The sequence below is a fragment of the Rutilus rutilus genome (assembly GCF_951802725.1).
Source record: "Rutilus rutilus genome assembly, chromosome: 11".
Taxonomy (NCBI): domain Eukaryota; kingdom Metazoa; phylum Chordata; class Actinopteri; order Cypriniformes; family Leuciscidae; genus Rutilus; species Rutilus rutilus.
In genome coordinates, this window is record NC_140216.1 from 7,290,304 (window position 1) to 7,308,621 (window position 18,318).

The following is an 18,318-nucleotide window of genomic DNA, read 5'->3' on the forward strand; positions in this document are numbered from 1 at the left end:
TCTGAGAACATTAACGATTATTAAAGCAAGAAGGGACAATTAATTAAAAGTGGGGCTACGGACCTGTCCAGAACTAGTAATTTAGGCCAGGCTTTTCACTGATGGATGGAGCCACACACAGTTATTAAAATTTCAGATTGAGTGCAATATTTTATAAGATGTCGCTGACAAGTATGCAAAAGAGAAATGCAATTAATGCTGAGGAGTGCAGTCTGAGCTGCAGGCGATACGGAGTTATTAAAATTAGTCTAATTAATAACCAAGGGTGGTATCATTCCTTCTCTTTCCCCTTTCCTAGAGTTGCTGTGGAAACTTCTTATTGACCACTGATAAAGCTGTGGCAATAGCAAGGGCAGCTAACAGTATTCATGTACTAGACCAAATGCTAATTTAATTGGCTCATAAAATTGAATATTATTGCTCTAGGACTTTACATGGGTAAAAACAGATAAATATTACAGTCATTTTAGCTGGTCTCATTTATATGCACCTTGAGTACACACTTACATAATTAGATGGACATTATAAGGAGTTTAATATGGAAGCATTTTATTGTACTAGGCTAGCCAATGATTAAATGACCTGTCAGATCAAACAACACATTCATTAATGTAAATGAATCCTTTAAAAGCACAGAACAAACTGGAAAATGAACATATTCATCATGTCAGAAGGTTGTACATTACAAAAAGAATAGTTGGCAAATGTCCTACACCAAATTTTTCCTGTTCACATTTTTTGTTCCGAAATATAAAATTACATTTTTAGGATCTTTTAGACTGATAACAGCATGCAGGGTTAGACAGTTTTATAATGGATTTGTCATTTGAATGCAGAGGTACCTTAAAGTCCCCCTTGCTGTCAATAATTACATCCCTTAAAACTCATCTTTGAAAATCAGAATGGCATATTTAAAGGTGTTTTATGTATCGCTCTACACCGTTGGACACATAATATGATTAGCCTTTGGCTTGACTAAGTTATCAAATAGATAATAATGTGTTGCTAATGTTTATACCTGGGTTATATGGCCAAAATAATCTTTTTTTTTCTTTCTTTTTTTTTTTTACCTTTTCTATTTGGATAAAAAAATCTGTAGCCTATTTATTTAACAAAATGTTATTTCACATCTGGCTCAATGTTGTCCTACAAACAATGTTCATATTGAAGGCTATGGAAACAAAAAGGCAAGTAAATGTAACCGTCTAGACTCTAGATGATTAGACATGCTTTATGTGCAAAAGAAAAAAAAAAAAAAAGAAAAAAAATATATATATATATATACTGTATATATATATATATATATGTTTTAAAGCAGAAGTTAGAATCATTCAATTAAAATTGAAACTAAATAAAAACAAAACCACAGACAAAATGTTATTTTGTAAGAACACACATAAACTCATCTGAGCTTAGACTATTAGCCTTTGATTACCCCATTACAATAGTCACTTCACAGTTACTGCTATCATAAAAATACACTTATTTGTAGTTTTAAAATTCCACATATAGTACATTTAATGCACAGCAACAAATATTTTAGCCAAATGTAGCTATATTTTAGTCAGAATTATGGCACACCTATTATTTTGCGCTCCGTCTCTTTGGCACGTTCACTAAAGTCTTTGAGGTGCGGAGACTCACTTGCTTAAAGGGTTAGTTCACCCAAAAATGAAAATTCTGTCAGTAATTACTCACCCTCATGTTGTTCCAACCCCGTAAGACTTCCGTTCATCTTCGGAACACAAATTAAGATATTTTTGATTCAATCTGAGAGCTGTCTCACTCCTCCACAGGCTTATGGACACTATAACTTGCTGGCCCAGAAAATGTATTAAAGACATCGTTAATATAGTCCAAGTGACTCCAGTGGCTCAATCTTAAGTTTATAAAGCGACGAGAATACTTTTTGTGCGCAAAAACAAACAAAAATAATGACTTTATTCCATTCATTTCATTCTCTCTCTGTGCCTCGAGTTAGTTTACGTAGTGTTTTTAAATGCAACGCAATTAGCCTATCTGTCAGCAGTATGTATCTGTCAGAGCATCTGACGGGCAAGCCGCGAAGGCTTTCGTTTGAATTATTTTGAACCCTTAATATAAAGCGTGCCTCATGTTAAGGACAATTTGGATTATGCACTTTCAATGCAGCAGCTAACTCTGTGTCCTAATACTGTATGACATAAACGGTATTGCCTCATCCTTTATAAAAAAATATATATCGTAGGACTCGTACAAACTCGATATACCGTCCAGCCCTACTAATGTTACACAGAGCCCAGCAAGTATTGGTTACATGTTTGTGATGGTAGTAAACAGGGACTTATGTAGAAAGTAAGTTACTCTGCAGTGGTGTTGACTTATAATTTACTCATGGTTTGTCTTCAAGCATGTTAAAAAACACAAAGTAGACAAATAAACAACATACAAATTTGCTTTTCACCACAGGGGGTCTTTAAAGCATTGTCTTATATATTTTCACTTGTTATAATGTGTTCTTCTCTTTTTCTCCTTTTCACAGCTCAAAACTGCAGTCACACACTACACAGTCCAAATGGGACAATAGAAAGCCCCGGATACCCGTATGGATATCCTAACTACGCCAACTGCACATGGGTGATTGTGGCACAGGAACACAACCGGATACAGTTGGTATTTCAAGGCTTTGCATTAGAGGAGGACTTTGACATCCTTTCAGTCTACGACGGGCAACCCAGTCCAACAAACTTACGGACACGGTAAATACAGGCCGTTTTATTATTCTATGTGTGGAAATGCCAGATCAAATCTCTTGGAATTGCTAAGAGAAGTTACTTTGCTAACAGTTTGAACTGTGTGAACTGTGCGCGTGAACTTTGGATTTACTTAAGTGTCCCACAACTTTTTTTAAAGCACATTGAATGGAACAGAAATTTCATTTCAGGTCTGTATCTAATGTTCTGAACATTGAAGTCCTCAAATTGATTCAGCGCTTTTGACTTTATCACTGCCGTGAGTCTGAATTTCTCCCTTGTATACTCTGAAAATAAGAAGAAAATAAAAGGATTGAGGCTTAAGGGATTGAGCGGAGCAGATATCCTCAAGGGGAGTGTCCTTGGGGCCTTGGCCTGTTTTCCATTCGAAAACTAGCATTTTGAAAAGCTCAGATCCCTTCTCAGATAGCAATTTTCCTGATGAAACGAGTTATATAGAAAACATTGCAGAGCTCTGTGAATTTGAATTTTCGGACCCTTTTTTATGTGACCTTTTTTTTATTTAATACAATGTGTGTGGGAAACGATGTGTACAAGGCCACTTTCAAGAATTTTTCTATTTACATTTCAAGATTCAAGGACAGCTTCTCGCATAGCCTCATGTTTCCATGGTGTTCTTTGAATGCTAACCTTGTTCGGCATGGACAGTTTATCCTGACAGTGTATTATTAGTGTCAGCTGAACTCCACGTCTTGTGGAAATCAAAAGGATATTGAGAATATTCCATTTGCATGTTGTGGGAAAGTCTGTGTTGCTGTGCTAGATCCTAATGCCACGCAATAAACCACTCAGTTTGAGCAGTACTGCCATGTTTTTTAATGTTAGTTTTTTTTCTAAGAAATTAATGCTTTTCTTAAGCATTAAAGAGTTAGTTCACCCAAAAATGAAAATTCTGTCATTAATTACTCACCCTCATGTCGTTCCACACCCGTGTGACCTTTGTTCATCTTCGGAACACAAATGAAGATATTTAGGTGAAATCCGAGAGCTTTCTGTCCCTCCATTGGGAGTTACATAATTACCACATTCTAGGTCTAGAACGGTAGGAAAGACATCATTAAAGTAATCCATTTGACTCCAGTGGTTGTTTAACCTCTTTTATTTTTTATGAAGCGAAGCGAGTGCGTTATTTACAAAATAATATTATCCAAAGTACATTCACGGAACTTCGTCAGCGTTCGAGTCAACACAACACTCATGTGTCGTGTTGCTCCCCCTATTGGGTCGCAAGTCAAATTTTATTTTTTTTAATGTTTTTTTGTGCAGTCGCTTCATAAAATTGAGGTTACACTACTGGAGTCACATGGATTACTTTAACCCTCTGAGGTCGGCAAACGCGCCCCCGCGTTTTGCTGGATTTTTTTCACATAGCAGCAACATAAACTTAAAAAAGTCCGTCATTTACGGTCATATTAATAAAATAAATACATGATTATAAACTATAGAGGGTCTTCTTTTTTTTGTGTACACTCACATTAACATCAAAACCTTGTTTTTATTTTTAAATAAATAAAATAAACAGGGTGCGCTTTCAGCTCACTCTGTCTCCGCAAAAATCTTTTTGAAACAAGTCTGGAAAATGAACTGAAACTCAGCTAATACTTATCACACAACCATGAAACATGCGTCTAAAGAAAGCTTTAAATTTCTACTTTTAAATAAAACAATTCACATTCAAAACAAATATTCTCCTGCAATGTAATCTGTAAGAAACTAAAGAGAAGTACAGTTTCTCCCGTCTCACCTAATTATCGGTAATGAGTTCACACCCACTCGCAGAGCGCGCTATTCATAAGATAATGAGCTGAGGTGATCTATGCAAAATAAGGTAAACGCCCCCTGAAATGCCTTAAAACCAGCAAGTTTCATTTATTCACTTTCCTGTGCTGTTGGAAGATGACACGAGTTCAAATTTTGCTCAGAAGAAGAGCAGGACTCTGACGACGAACGTTTGTATTTTGAGCGACGAACGTTGAGCGACTTGATCCAGCCGTGGATAATATTTCGGGTAAGTCTTTTTAAATTTACTTGCATTAGTTGACACATGTTCGCATTTATGAGGAAAAAACAATATTACGTGACAGTTCTCCATTATGGACGCGAGCGCTCTGAAGCAGCACTAAAAGACTTTCAAACTTTCACAGAGACTTCAAAACAGAAAGCACAAATCCATTCTTTAAAACGAATTTCGTTTTGTTTTAATTGTATCTTAATATTAATATTATTTTCATTAACAAATTTCCTGGATTTAATACATAAAAAGTAAATAGGCTAGCAATCACAACATAAGGTGCTTGAACTGGAGATCATCATGAACCAGACCGTTTGTTTATAACAGACTGATTATTTTTTTTATTTTGGTCACATTTGATTTGCTTACAGCAAATTTAGAACATTATGTTCTCCGGTAAAGACGGTCTTCAGATGATCCTGGACAGCGAGGAATAACTCACCTTGGCTTTTCCTCAGAGGAAGATTGTAACTCAGACGAACGGCAACATGTTCAAGAGCGAATTGATCACGCCGAGTAAACACCGAGTTTTCACGTGAGTAAATACGTGATCTCAAGTGGTCTAGTGGTAGAACATTTGCCTAGAGTGTCAAAGGTTCTGAGTTCAAATCTGCACTCATAGTTTTTTTTTTTTTTTTGTCAAATCAGATTATGTTTATCAGTGGTTGTATATCAGGCAGAGACATGTGTGTGTGTGTATTTTGTTTTGTAATTTCACTGGAACGAAAAGAGAGTCTCCACAACGGATTGAAGCGCGCGTCCGAGTGAAGACTGCGCGAGCCTAAAACAAACACAGTATCCGCGTCTGACTCGCGGGAATCCACGGCGCAAACCTGTGAGGGGCTGTGTTTTCTCGAGCCCCATATCAGCTCAAGAAAACACAAGTTTATTCAGATCATTACTTGTTTACACCGTCTCGCAGCGCTGTGAGGAATAATAATAATAAGGGAAAATGTCCCTCAAAAGGTAGATGTAAACAAACTATTAAAAGGTAAATATAATTTTTTTTTCTTTAAATAATTTTTATTGTGTTTTATTAGTAACAAATTTGGGGAGAGGATAAATATTCCAAAACTGAAAATACAGTATGAGAATTTACTGCACAATTACTAGACATGTTTACCTTGGATATTATACAATTTACAAGCACAATTTGTGGAAAAAAAAATGTATATAAAAAATATAAATAAAATTTATTTTTGTGTATAAATATATACACATGTATATGTGTGTGTGTGTATGCACATATATATATTTGTATAAGCAACGTATTAAACTGCAAATTAGCATTTATATTCCTTATAATAAAAATGAAAGACCTATGTTACAGACATATGAAAGACAACATTTCGTTGATTAGTTTTGGATAGATTATACATTTTTACTGTAAAATATCTGCCACCTCAAATAAGCTTTTATTTGCCAATTTTTTTGTCAAAAATAATCAATCAAATCCTTAACTTTGAAATATGTATGATAAAATGTATACTTTAGTTTGTACAAAGAAAGATTACACTTGAATTGTTGTTTATTTAAATATTTACAAGGTAGATGTAAACAAACTATTAAAAGGTAAATATAAGCCTTTTCTTTAAATAATTTTTATTGTGTTTTATTAGTGACAAATTTGGGGAGAGGATAAATATTCCAAAACTGAAAATACAGTATGAGAATTAACGGCACAATTACATGTTTTCCTTGGCTATTATAGGCCAAATTGCAAGCACAATATGTGGAAAAATAAAAAAGAATTGAGATGCTTCCAACTGTTGCTCTTGCATTCTTGTGGCTCAGTGACTCACCTGAATGAATGGCTCATTAAGTATGCGGTCCTCAGGTGTGAACCACTACATATGCATGATCTGTGACGCCCACTCCGCATATGGCCTTTCCAAACAGAAAGTGCTTTGCAAAATTCAAATCAATGTATTGTGTTATGTGAAGGATTAGGCAGGGTGATTTGCACATAATTTTGAAGAAAAAACACTAGGTGATGACATCCATTAGACAAAAGTCTTATTGGCACATATTTAGTGTGTGTTTTGTGGTCTTATTTCAGAAACTTTAGTTTTTAGTTTTTTCAATAACCACGCATAAACATTATTCTCTCAAAAATGCAGACATGTACATTCTTGTTGCTCACATATTATGGTAGCCCTGTTTGTGCTAAATAGTGTGTAATTTTTTTTTGCCATTACTATGTTTATAAGCAACTGAAAAAAGCACAAATGTCAGGGCATGTCAGAACATCTCAAGGACCCCAAAAACACCTCAGACCCCAGAGGGTTTAATGATGTCTTTCCTACCGTTCTGGAATGACATGAGGGTGAATTTTCATTTTTGGGTGAACTAACACTTTAGGCAAAAATGCATTAAATTGATCAAAAGTGACAGTAAAGACATTTTATAATGTTGCAAAAGATAACTATTTCAAATAAATGCTGTTCTTTTGAACTTTCTTTTTATCAAATAATCCTGAAAAAAGTATCACGGTACACACACACACACACACACTGTTTTTTTCATGTTTTATGGGGACTTTCTATAGACATAATGGTTTTTATACTGTGCAAACTGTATCTCCTTACACTAACCCTACCCCTAAACCTAGCCATCACAGAAAACTTTCTGCATTTTTACATTTTCAAAAAACCTCACTTAGTATGATTTATAAGCTGTTGTCCTCATAGAAACCCAAAATGTACATATTATGAATATAATTTAATTTCAAGTAGACATTCAAGTTATGTTAAGATTTTTTTTTTGCTCTATAGCTGGATGAATTTCTTGGGCTGAGATCGTTCAAGATCATTCGGGTAGTCTGCTGCAAATGAAACGTACCATTCCTCCCATGTGCTAACTGAGAAAATGACTCAGACTTTTTTGTTCCTTCGGTCTCAAAAGACATCCCATTGGCTTGACCCTTCCATTCCATTATCTTTTTTTTTTTTTTTTTTTGTCTGAAATAGGTCCAGTGAATCATTGCTACGTTTTACCGTCAATCTGATATCTCAGATCTCTAGTTTGAAAGGGTTTACCCAAATAAATTATTATATAATTGAACTCCTTTTCATCCACAAGTCTTTGCTCTTATCACACAGAATACCATATTATCCCTCCTAATTTCTGTTGAATCGGTTATCAGCTAAAATGTAATCGCTCTGGAGATTATTTGGTTTGAGAGCTGATTTAAATAAGTGCTGTTTTATCCATCCAATTATTAATTTTGATCTGAAGCTGTTTGCTTGTTGTCGTGGGTGGATTTGAATGTATTGTGTGAAGAATATGACTGTATAAAGGTCTCTGGAAGCATTCATGGTAGATATCACATGCTGACTCAGTCTTATAGTCAGAGCTGTTAGCTGATATTTGTTCATCAACGTGTGTGCTATCATAAAACTCACAGTTTTATGCTTGTATACTGCTCACTTGTTTTCATAGTCTCCCATCACATAAATAATTAACTTCTTGATTTAATGGTACTGTCCCAGTGTAATTTAGTATCATTTATATATTGTTATAGTATTTATTAAAGGGGTCATGGTTCTAAAAAGAATATTATTTTTTGTATTTGGTTTAATGCAATGTGTTTATGTGGTTTTAGGTTAAAAAGTCATTATTTTACACATAGGCCTACTGTACATTATTGTTGCTCCTCTATGCCCCGCCTTTTTGAAACGCGTCGATTTCTGAAAAGCACGGTGTGCTCTGATTGGCCAGCGATCCAGTGCATTGTGTTTGGCCCAAAAACATTAAGCGTGTGACGGAAATGTCACGCCCGTTACCATATTTGGAACATCATCTCCCAAAGCAATAATGACAGGTGATAATGTTGGTTCCACCTTATGAATTAGCATTGTGATTGGCCCAAAAACCTTAAGCGTGTGACGGAAATGACGTAAATGTCACGCCCGTTACCATATTTGGAACATCAGCTCCCAAAGCAATAATGACAGGTGATAATGTTGGTTCTACCTTATCAATTAGCATTGTGATTGGCCCAAAAACCTTAAGCGTGTGACGGAAATGACGGAAATGTCACGCCCGTTACCATATTTGGAACATCAGCTCCCAAAGCAATAATGACAGGTGATAATGTTGGTTCTACCTTATCAATTAGCATTGTGATTGGCCCAAAAACCTTAAGCGTGTGACGGAAATGACGTAAATGTCACGCCCGTTACCATATTTGGAACATCAGCTCCCAAAGCAATAATGACAGGTGATAATGTTGGTTCTACCTTATCAATTAGCATTGTGATTGGCCCAAAAACCTTAAGCGTGTGACGGAAATGACGGAAATGTCACGCCCGTTACCATATTTGGAACATCAGCTCCCAAAGCAATAATGACAGGTGATAATGTTGGTTCTACCTTATCAATTAGCATTGTGATTGGCCCAAAAACCTTAAGCGTGTGACGGAAATGACGTAAATGTCACGCCCGTTACCATATTTGGAACATCAGCTCCCAAAGCAATAATGACAGGTGATAATGTTGGTTCTACCTTATCAATTAGCATTGTGATTGGCCCAAAAACCTTAAGCGTGTGACGGAAATGACGGAAATGTCACGCCCGTTACCATATTTGGAACATCAGCTCCCAAAGCAATAATGACAGGTGATAATGTTGGTTCTACCTTATCAATTAGCATTGTGATTGGCCCAAAAACCTTAAGCATGTGACGGAAATGACGGAAATGTCATGCCCGTTACCATATTTGGAACATCAGCTCCCAAAGCAATAATGACAGGTGATAATGTTGGTTCTACCTTATCAATTGAAGCCCGAATCTGATCCGGAAAATGCAGATGACCAAGCTGATCGATCAACTCTGCCAGTGCGACTGGACCAGATCGTATCAGATTGGTAAGATTTTATTTCATTGGAGACATAATTACTGATTATAATGACTTATACTGTATTTTTACGCGTAGCGCCCCGCCAAGGGTGTGAGAACACTATGTAAACATTAAACTATGTCTGCATTTGTGATCGTAGAAACGACAAGCAAGCGCTACTCTATACTGCTCAAAACTCGCTTTTGAGTAGTCAGTAGCAAATTCTTAAAATATGAAAACATTCTTACAGGCCGTGTGAGTCAGAAGCGCCAGAAATGTATGCAAATATGGAATTGCATTTTAGAATCAGCCTTTGCGCACAGCCGGCCTTGTACTCTCCCAGGTTCTGGAAACAGTCCTCCGAAAAATGCGCAGCACGCAGTCGAAAATTGTAGTTGTACTGTTCTGGAACAGTGTTGTAAATAAAGCTTAAGCACTGTTTTCTAATTGTGTCCTCTTTTGGAAGGCCAAACAAAGTAGTTTGGCTTTCGCGACGAAAAACACAGCGTCTCCACGACATGGCGGCGCCGGCGGCAACAATAATACAGCGAGAATAGAAGTTACGCCTTCTTTCTTTGTGTATACATTTGGGTGGTGTTACGAAACTCTGCCCCCACACACTGACGTAGATTTGTGGGGGCGTGTTTGAACGAAGCGTTTTAGGAAGGCGTGACTGAACCTTAACTTTTATAAAGAATATCTCTTTAGGTTTGACACTTTGAGCTTTGTAACTCTGCAGATCTTATACTTCACTAACAGCTACATAACACACTAAAGAAAAAGGAAAACATGAAATCGCTTCAAATACGCTTCATTTTATTTTAAAATTATTTTATATTAATATTTTTTACATTCATATTCTATTTTTATTTCAGTTTAAGTTTTATTTCTGTTATTTATTTAGTTATTTAAGCTTTTTTTTTATTAACTGAACATTTAACTAACTTTCAAATAATTTTACATTTAGTTAGCAATAACAACACTGTACTATACTACTGTACTTGATTTTTATTCCTTAAATGGGAAGGAATAACATAATAACAGACACCATTAAGGGTAATGCAATATCTGATATTAGATATTATCCCTGGAAATGCAGGAACCTGTCAGCTGACATTCTTGACGCGTCGGTGAAGATTCGGTATCTGTCACCCTAATTGGTGCTGTGCAACTGCTGTTGTTGTGGATGCATCAGTGGGGCACTTTTTATTTCTATTATTCTGTCATGGAGGTGATGGGTATATAATGCATGTATGGATATGTTGTTTAGAGATCAGATTGAGGACACACCAGTTTCCTTGTTGTTGTTTCCTCCACCAAGTATTTGGCCACCGTATAATTGAAACTTCTACAACAGCGATGATCTACTTTCCTGCAGAATTTATTTTCAACACACCTGCTTGCAATTTTCGAATGAGCTGAAAGAACATTATAACTGGTTCAGGTGTTTGTTGAAAGTGAAACTAAACTCTGCTGGAAGCCGGATCTCTGGGAGGAGGATTGAGCTAAGAGATTTAGGCTACACTCCATATGAGACAGAAACTGAGCTTTGGCTTAGTCCCATCAGCTTACACAGGTCTTCCCAAATACTACTGCAGCGATCACCTGCATGAAGCTCATGGCCTTCTGCTTTTAAAGGGATAGTTCACCCCAAAATGTAAATTTAGGCCTATTAAAAAAAAATAATAATAATTCAGCCCTTCTAATGTTACACAGAGCCCAGCAAGTATTGGTTACATGTTTGTGATGGTAGTAAACAGGGACGGTTTTTCTCTTTATATCTGTTAATGCTTTTTTTTCTATCAGCTAGAAAAAAACAATGTGAAAGTGATTGACTATATTGGTATTGTTGTGCTCTGCGTAAATGAGATAGTTTAAAATGTTACTTTTCAAAGTGGGTGTCCTCATTGAACACAAAACAATTTCCAAAAAGTTGACAAGACTAAGTTTAATATAACATCTGTTTAACTTATAACGTGAAAGTAAGGTTAATAATATAACTTAGAATACACATTTTTCAGTTTAACTGAATGCAAAGATGCAAAAATGATTACACCCCACAACAAGTAGACTACATCTAGTACTTTGTATGGCCTCCATGATTTTTAAAGATAGCACCAGATTAGGAGACATAGGCTACTTGGCCACTGAATCACTTTCACACTGTTCATCTTCAGAAATCCAACAGTGGTCTTAAATGTGTGTTTAGGATCATTGTCATGTTGGAAAAGTGCACGACGACCAAGGGCTTGGAGTGATGGTAGCATCTTCTCTTTCAGTATAGAGCAGTACATCTGTGAATTCATGCAGCCCCACATAAGGTCCCTGCCACCACCATGTTTCACTGTAGGCACCATGCATTTTTCTTTGTATTCCTCACCTTTGCGACACCATACAGTTTTGAAGCCATCAGTTCCAGAAACATTTACCTTGGTCTCATCACTCCAGAGTTTATAGTCCCAGTAGTCTTCTTCATCTTTGTCAACTCTAGGCGGGCTTTTTTGTTCCTGGCCTTTAGGAGAGGCGTCTTTCGTGGACGGCACCCATGCGTGCCATTCCTCTGCAGTGTACGCCGTATTGTGTAAATTGTCACCCAAGTTTGGCTTTCTGCTTCTTTAGATAAATGCAGTGAACTTGCATGCCGATTTTCTTCAACCCTTCTCATCAGAAGACGCTCCTGTCGAGGTGTTAACTTCCGTGGACGACCTGGACGTCTCTGTGAGATGGTTGCAGTTCTATCTTTTTTTATTTTTGTACCACTTTTGCTACAGTATCCTGACTGATAAGTAAAGCTTTGCTGATCTTCTTGTAGCCTTCACCTTTCTGGTGTAAATCAATTATTTTTATTGTGACATTTCTCTTCCATGTGGTGCCATTGCTGACAGCATGACATGGGAAGTAACACCCTTTTATAGTCAACTGTCTGCTGGACACCTGTGTAATGAATAGGGTTGCAAAATTTCCAGAAATTTTGGAAACTTTTCAGGATTATTTGGAAACTTTCGGAAACTTTTCAGGATTATTTGGAAATTTTCAGTTTTTGATATTCACTTTTAGAAAGTTTCTGGAAATTTACCAGAAATATTCAGCCCCTTTGCAACCCTAGTAATGAATAATTAGACTCACCTGTGGTTGAATTTTTGTTAAATTAGACATTTGTAGGATAAAATTTAGCTTTGCTCCAGACACTTTCAGTGGGATGTACTCATTTTTGCATCACCCTAATTTGAGTAAAACTGAAAATTTTGTTCTCCAAATTATATCATTAACCTTACTGAAATGTTAGAAGTTAAACAGATGTTATATAAAACTTAGTCTTGTCAGCATTTTGGAAATTGGTTTTGTGTTCATTGAGATATTGTTTAAAATGTAACTTTTCAAAGGGAGTGTACTCATTTACGCTGAGCGCTGTATGTTGCGTTGACTTTTTTTCTCGTAGAATTAGTTCAAACTTTATTATCGTCCTTGAATGGCCTTTAAATGACTTCAAAGGTAATTTAAACATAAAAACAGGCACTCAAAAGTGGCACAAATGATTTGTGATGGCAGATTTTCTGGGAAAAACCCAATGCTCTATGCTTTGAACAAGTGACAAGCAAAAAAAAAAAAAAAAAAAAAAAATCTCTTTATTCCCTGTATTGAAGATGAATTCATGCAGTGGGGATGAATGGGATTTGTGTAGTGCCAGGTGAGGAGTGGTGGCCACTTTGTTTAATTGCTCTTATTTATTTGTTTAACTCCAGGGCTGTGCTTCCTCTTGATATATGGGTGGCTCCCCAGCCAGCTTTTATGAAAGAGCAGGCCTCCGACCAATCCCATTAAATCAGACTTTGTCATCATAGACTTTCAATTCTATATAAATTCTCACCTGCAGTGGGTCCAAGAAAAAAACATTTTCAGTAATAACTTAGCTTTCATTGCGACGCCTGCCACTTAAATGCTGAAAATTCTAACACATTTCTTTCAAATATTCTGTTAAAAGCTTTAGATTGCGTAATGTTGTAAGTTATTGTGTCCTTAATGGTATTTGAAAGAGCTGATTAGAGTAGTGTGAGAAAACAAGCTGCTAGTGGAGACTGGAGCTCATGAACTAATACTCTCATTTGAAATGATTACCAGAGGAACACGTAGACCTCTGTTAGTGCACTCGAGGACGGGAATAAGGTGATGATTGAGCTCAGAGGTGCTTTTGGTGCTCACCTGCATGTGCTCGTGTCAGGTTTTGAAATGTTTTAGGAACCGAATGTCCCCAAAATTGTGTAAAACCTGAAGTTCTCCATAAGGACCACAGCTTCATCAAGGGACTGATTAAAGGGTAACTCTCGCCAAAATGCAACCTAAGTTCTTTTTGTTAATCTACCCGAGGCAAACTTTTGTTTAAAAGCATAATTAGAATGGAAACACCACTTTTAAGTTTTTCCGTATTTTCGATTTTGGTCAAATTGCCTTTTGAATGGGAGTGCTTGGCACTTTTGAATTTCGACAGTCAAAAATAGTCGATCTCCGAATGCAACGTAACAGGGAGGAGAGTATAGCTCCTAAAGCTTAGTTCCATATAAATTCACGGATAATTTGTTGTTTTGTCGTTAGTGAAAATCAATATTGACCTTGTATTTGAAAAAGGATGCTCATATAAGAACCAATTCTAAAATTCAGAGTCAGTTCATTCACATTCGGAGATCGACTATTTTTGACTGTCAAAATGCCGGTGGACACAGCTACCGAGTTGTTTTGAGTTGTTCAAAATCTTTCTATTTAGTAAACTCTTTGTACACAAACAATGTTCTCAATGCTCGAGTTAATGTGAAGAGCCCCTGGTGATACTTTGAGGAAAGTTTCATGTTGTGTCACCAAACACCTCAATGGCGTGCCCCAAGCACTCCCATTCAAAAGGCAATTTGACCAAAAACGAAAATACGGTCAAATTTAAAAGTGGCGTTTCTATTCTAATTATGCTTTTAAACGAAAGTTCGCCTCGGGTAGATTGCATTTTGGCGAGAGTTACCCTTTAATGTCTTATTCGATATGTAGGACTTTTATTTTGTCTTGTCATGGCTGTGTCATGTGACATTTAAATTATGTAGAATTTGATATGACTTCAGATATAATTATATTTTTAATTAAATTTTTAATTATTTTTTTTATCACTGAGCGAGGATATGAGAGTAAAATAATGCAGCTTTTGATGTTGAATTGTTGTGTCATGATTCATTATCAAATGTTAGAATGAGGGGGAAAATTGTTCTAAATAAATAATTTGCTTATTTGAAAGAACAGATGCTCTGCTATGCTTTGTTATGGAGGTTCAAATATGATATGTTTGTTCCTTGATTTAACAGGATGTTTTCAGGGGAGCCATGCTATAATTAATTATTCATAGTGTGGTAGAACATTGTGTGCTCTGTTTGGTTAAGTTTGAAGTTCAGCTGCATTATTTGCTGTCAGTACAGACTAAGAAGTGAATACACATTAGTCTCTGCAGTCCTTCATGGGAAGGTACAGAATGTAAAGAATGAAATGATGTTGAAAGTTCAAATTTATGTGTCAGCATAAACAACAGGTTTAGAAGCAAGTACCAAACCAAGTCTGTCTGGATATTATTGCTGCGCAGCAAGTTAGTTAGTGGAACAAGTTACAGGTTATTGAGACACTAAAGACCTTATTCCCGAGTGATAGTGTCGAAACGGGGGCGAGACGTCGTTCAACTCTTTGTGAGACTCTTAGGCAGGGTTAGATTGTGGTCAGGTAACTAATTCTTATAGGCATTTTATTTTATGCGGTAAGAATAGCTACTCTTAGGTTCAGAGATGAACTCAACTGAGTATAATATTTTCAGTTACTTCAGGTTCAGGTAGTGGAGATTGTTACTGAAGGCCCTGACTGAAACCCCACGGTACGTCACTATAGAAATATTGATCACATTCAGAAAAAAAAAAAAGTTTCAAATGTATGTAGGCTCATATTATCACAGACTGAGGTAGAGGAAGATGAAGGCGGAGGCGATGTCTCAAGTGCAGCATGGAGTTTATTTAATAAAGACAAAAGAGTTTATTCCAATATTAACGATGAACTAAACTAAAGAGCAATGTAGCAGTGTGTATCACACAAACACCAGACAAACTGAAGAAACTAAAGGGCTTAAATACACAGGATGATGTAAATAATACACCACAGTTGAGCTTTTTTAATCAATCATATGACAAACAAGGACAAGCGGGAACATAGGAAACAGGAAAATGAAGAGAAGCAAACTAAAAGTTCAAAACTTGGAAAATGACAATTTTTAGCAGTGAAATGGTGTCAGGTATTGGTGACCCTGTTTTGTGACGTTAACAAGTTTAGCAAGGCAATCAGTTTATATTTTATTTCCTGTCAAAGCCATGATATGATATTTAAACATTTAAGTAATTATTTAAATGTTTGAAAAAGTATCTAAATCTGCCATATAATAATCTTACTGATACTTACTGAATCTTACGGTACTCATATTTTTGAGCAAAGACTGAGATTTTTGTATAATAGTATTCAGTAATATACTGTATGTCAGGATTATGTGGTCATTTGCATATAAAGAACATAAGGGCAAGCAACAGAGAAAAGTCAGCTTATATTTGCAATATCGATTCAGCAGAAACTGGCTTTCTTTCCCTCCATATTCCACTCCATTTTCTCCTATCCAGTGATTTATCCACCAGCCTCAGGTACTCGATGGAAATCTCAGCACTTATTGTTGGCTGTAATATTGGCAGAACCATAAATGGAAGAAACATTACTTGTCTTTTTTTTTCCTCTCCGTTATACAGTTCCGTATACTATACGTTCCAGCCTGCAGCAAAGTTATCATATTTCTCTGGTCTGATGAGAGGTGAAGAGGTCATGTTATGACTAAAATGTTAGCTAGCTGACATTGTTTATCTTTATTAATTCCCATAGATGATCATGCGTATTGCAGTACGACCTATTCTGCAGTGTAGATAGAGAAATTATTAACACCGATGAATATCAAAAGATTGCATGGTGGTATTAAATGTTGGGACACACTCTGCTGAATTTGTTATTTTAAAAACTTTTTATCTTGAAATTAGGTTATTAGTCTCATTAAGTATGATAAACAACGCCTAACCTACAAAGATGCCCTGTCAATCAAAAACCTGACAAACAAGGCCTTTTCTCATCAAACAGAGAATATCACAAGGGGTTTAAGTGTTGATTTCAATCAGTATTCATAGATAACGTTACAGTCACCTTGTATGGCTTGTCAAAAGTCTGAATGACATTTACCTGCGGCTTAGGAAAAGCCGGGGCATATTTCGCATCTCCTCAGTCTTCAGCTCATTTGTTCATTTCTCTTTTTCCTCTAATACACCTCTCAATCCCCTGCTCTCATCAGTATACCCCACAAGTGTGAAATGCGTTAACAAATTAAGCTCGCACCTCCTGAAAAGTAACAGAAGCAGTTCTCAAGAGAAGAAGTGATAATGAGTCTAATTGATCTGGTTTCTTCGTAATGAGACACCTGTATAAGATGCCTGTATAGTTGATTGAGATGGTGAGGTTGTGTGTCTAACTAAGAGACAATGTTTTCTGCGATGCCCTTTTGTCAAACGTTACTTTCTGACTTTTATTGTACTCAAAATATGGTTGGTTGGTCTGTATTCTTTCCAGCACTGTGTATGAAAACAGGAAGATGCTTTTTGATGAGGAGATGAGAGGCTAATGCTTAGGAGGATGGCTGGCTTCCATTAATCTGAAAAAGACTTTTAAACTAAGGTTAATTGAGTCAAGTTTACTTCTGAGTTGTGTGTGGTGTAATTGTTGGAAAAAATGCCAAATCCCATTAATCAGAAATGAACGGCCTTCAGAAGTTAAAGGGATGGTTTGGAGTAAAATCAACTTTTTTCAATTTTTCCTGAGGTCAAACATTATTAAAGTTAGAGCTTATTTAGAGATATCAGCCGAATGGCTTAGTGCAGGCGTTAATGTATCCAAGTTTGTATCTCTTAAATTACCCCACTAATAATGCCCAGAATGGTACCAAACTTCTACAGTAGTACAAATAGGTTCTGTACTCATAAAACGAGGCATTGGAAAGTTTGTAAGTATCAGGAGTAGGGCTGTAATCAACCAAAGGAAATCTTGGTCGACTGAAGTCCTGATATTTTCGACTAAAAATCTACTAAAAATCACGTTAGGAAACGATTTTTAAAAAAAAATTAATTAGCTGCGCACTGTGCGCAGTACTTGGTAGCCTTGTTTGTCCGCCTAAATGAATTATAAATAAACATAAAAAAACTAGTAGGCTATTTGCAGTATATTAAATCGTTTTTGACCTAATTATTTTGCACTGAAATGAGTCTGACACACAAGTCTGTCGGCTCTGGCAGCGTTGCATCATGTGCACCTGCGCAATATCATAGCCTGTGATTTCCGAAAATAGTACTATGTTGTCAATTAGTGATATCATCACAAGAACTTTTGAGGAATATGCAACATAATTTAGACAATTGTTTTTGTCATATGTATTATAATAACTGACAGACACTATCATTTCAGCCTGCACAGAGCGAGGCTGAACATAGGAGCTCAGCTTCGCGGCTGAGACACGAATAGACTATTAACTTAAAGCTTTTACTCTTAAACACAAAAGGCACGTCCACTTATATTTATTAAACAAACCAGATCAAGAGCAGAAACGAAATAAAGTGCATAAAT

The 18,318-nt window shown here is 36.3% G+C and overlaps 1 protein-coding gene across 1 annotated transcript in view; it reads left to right on the forward strand.

Moving 5' to 3' along the window:
- Positions 1-18,318, forward strand: part of csmd2 (CUB and Sushi multiple domains 2) — a 296,611-nt gene that overhangs the window by 19,616 nt on the left and 258,677 nt on the right. Inside the window, exon 2 of the mRNA XM_084424679.1 lies at positions 2,522-2,738. Coding sequence (XP_084280805.1) covers positions 2,522-2,738 — 217 coding nt within the window. The remainder of the gene's footprint in view (positions 1-2,521; positions 2,739-18,318) is intronic.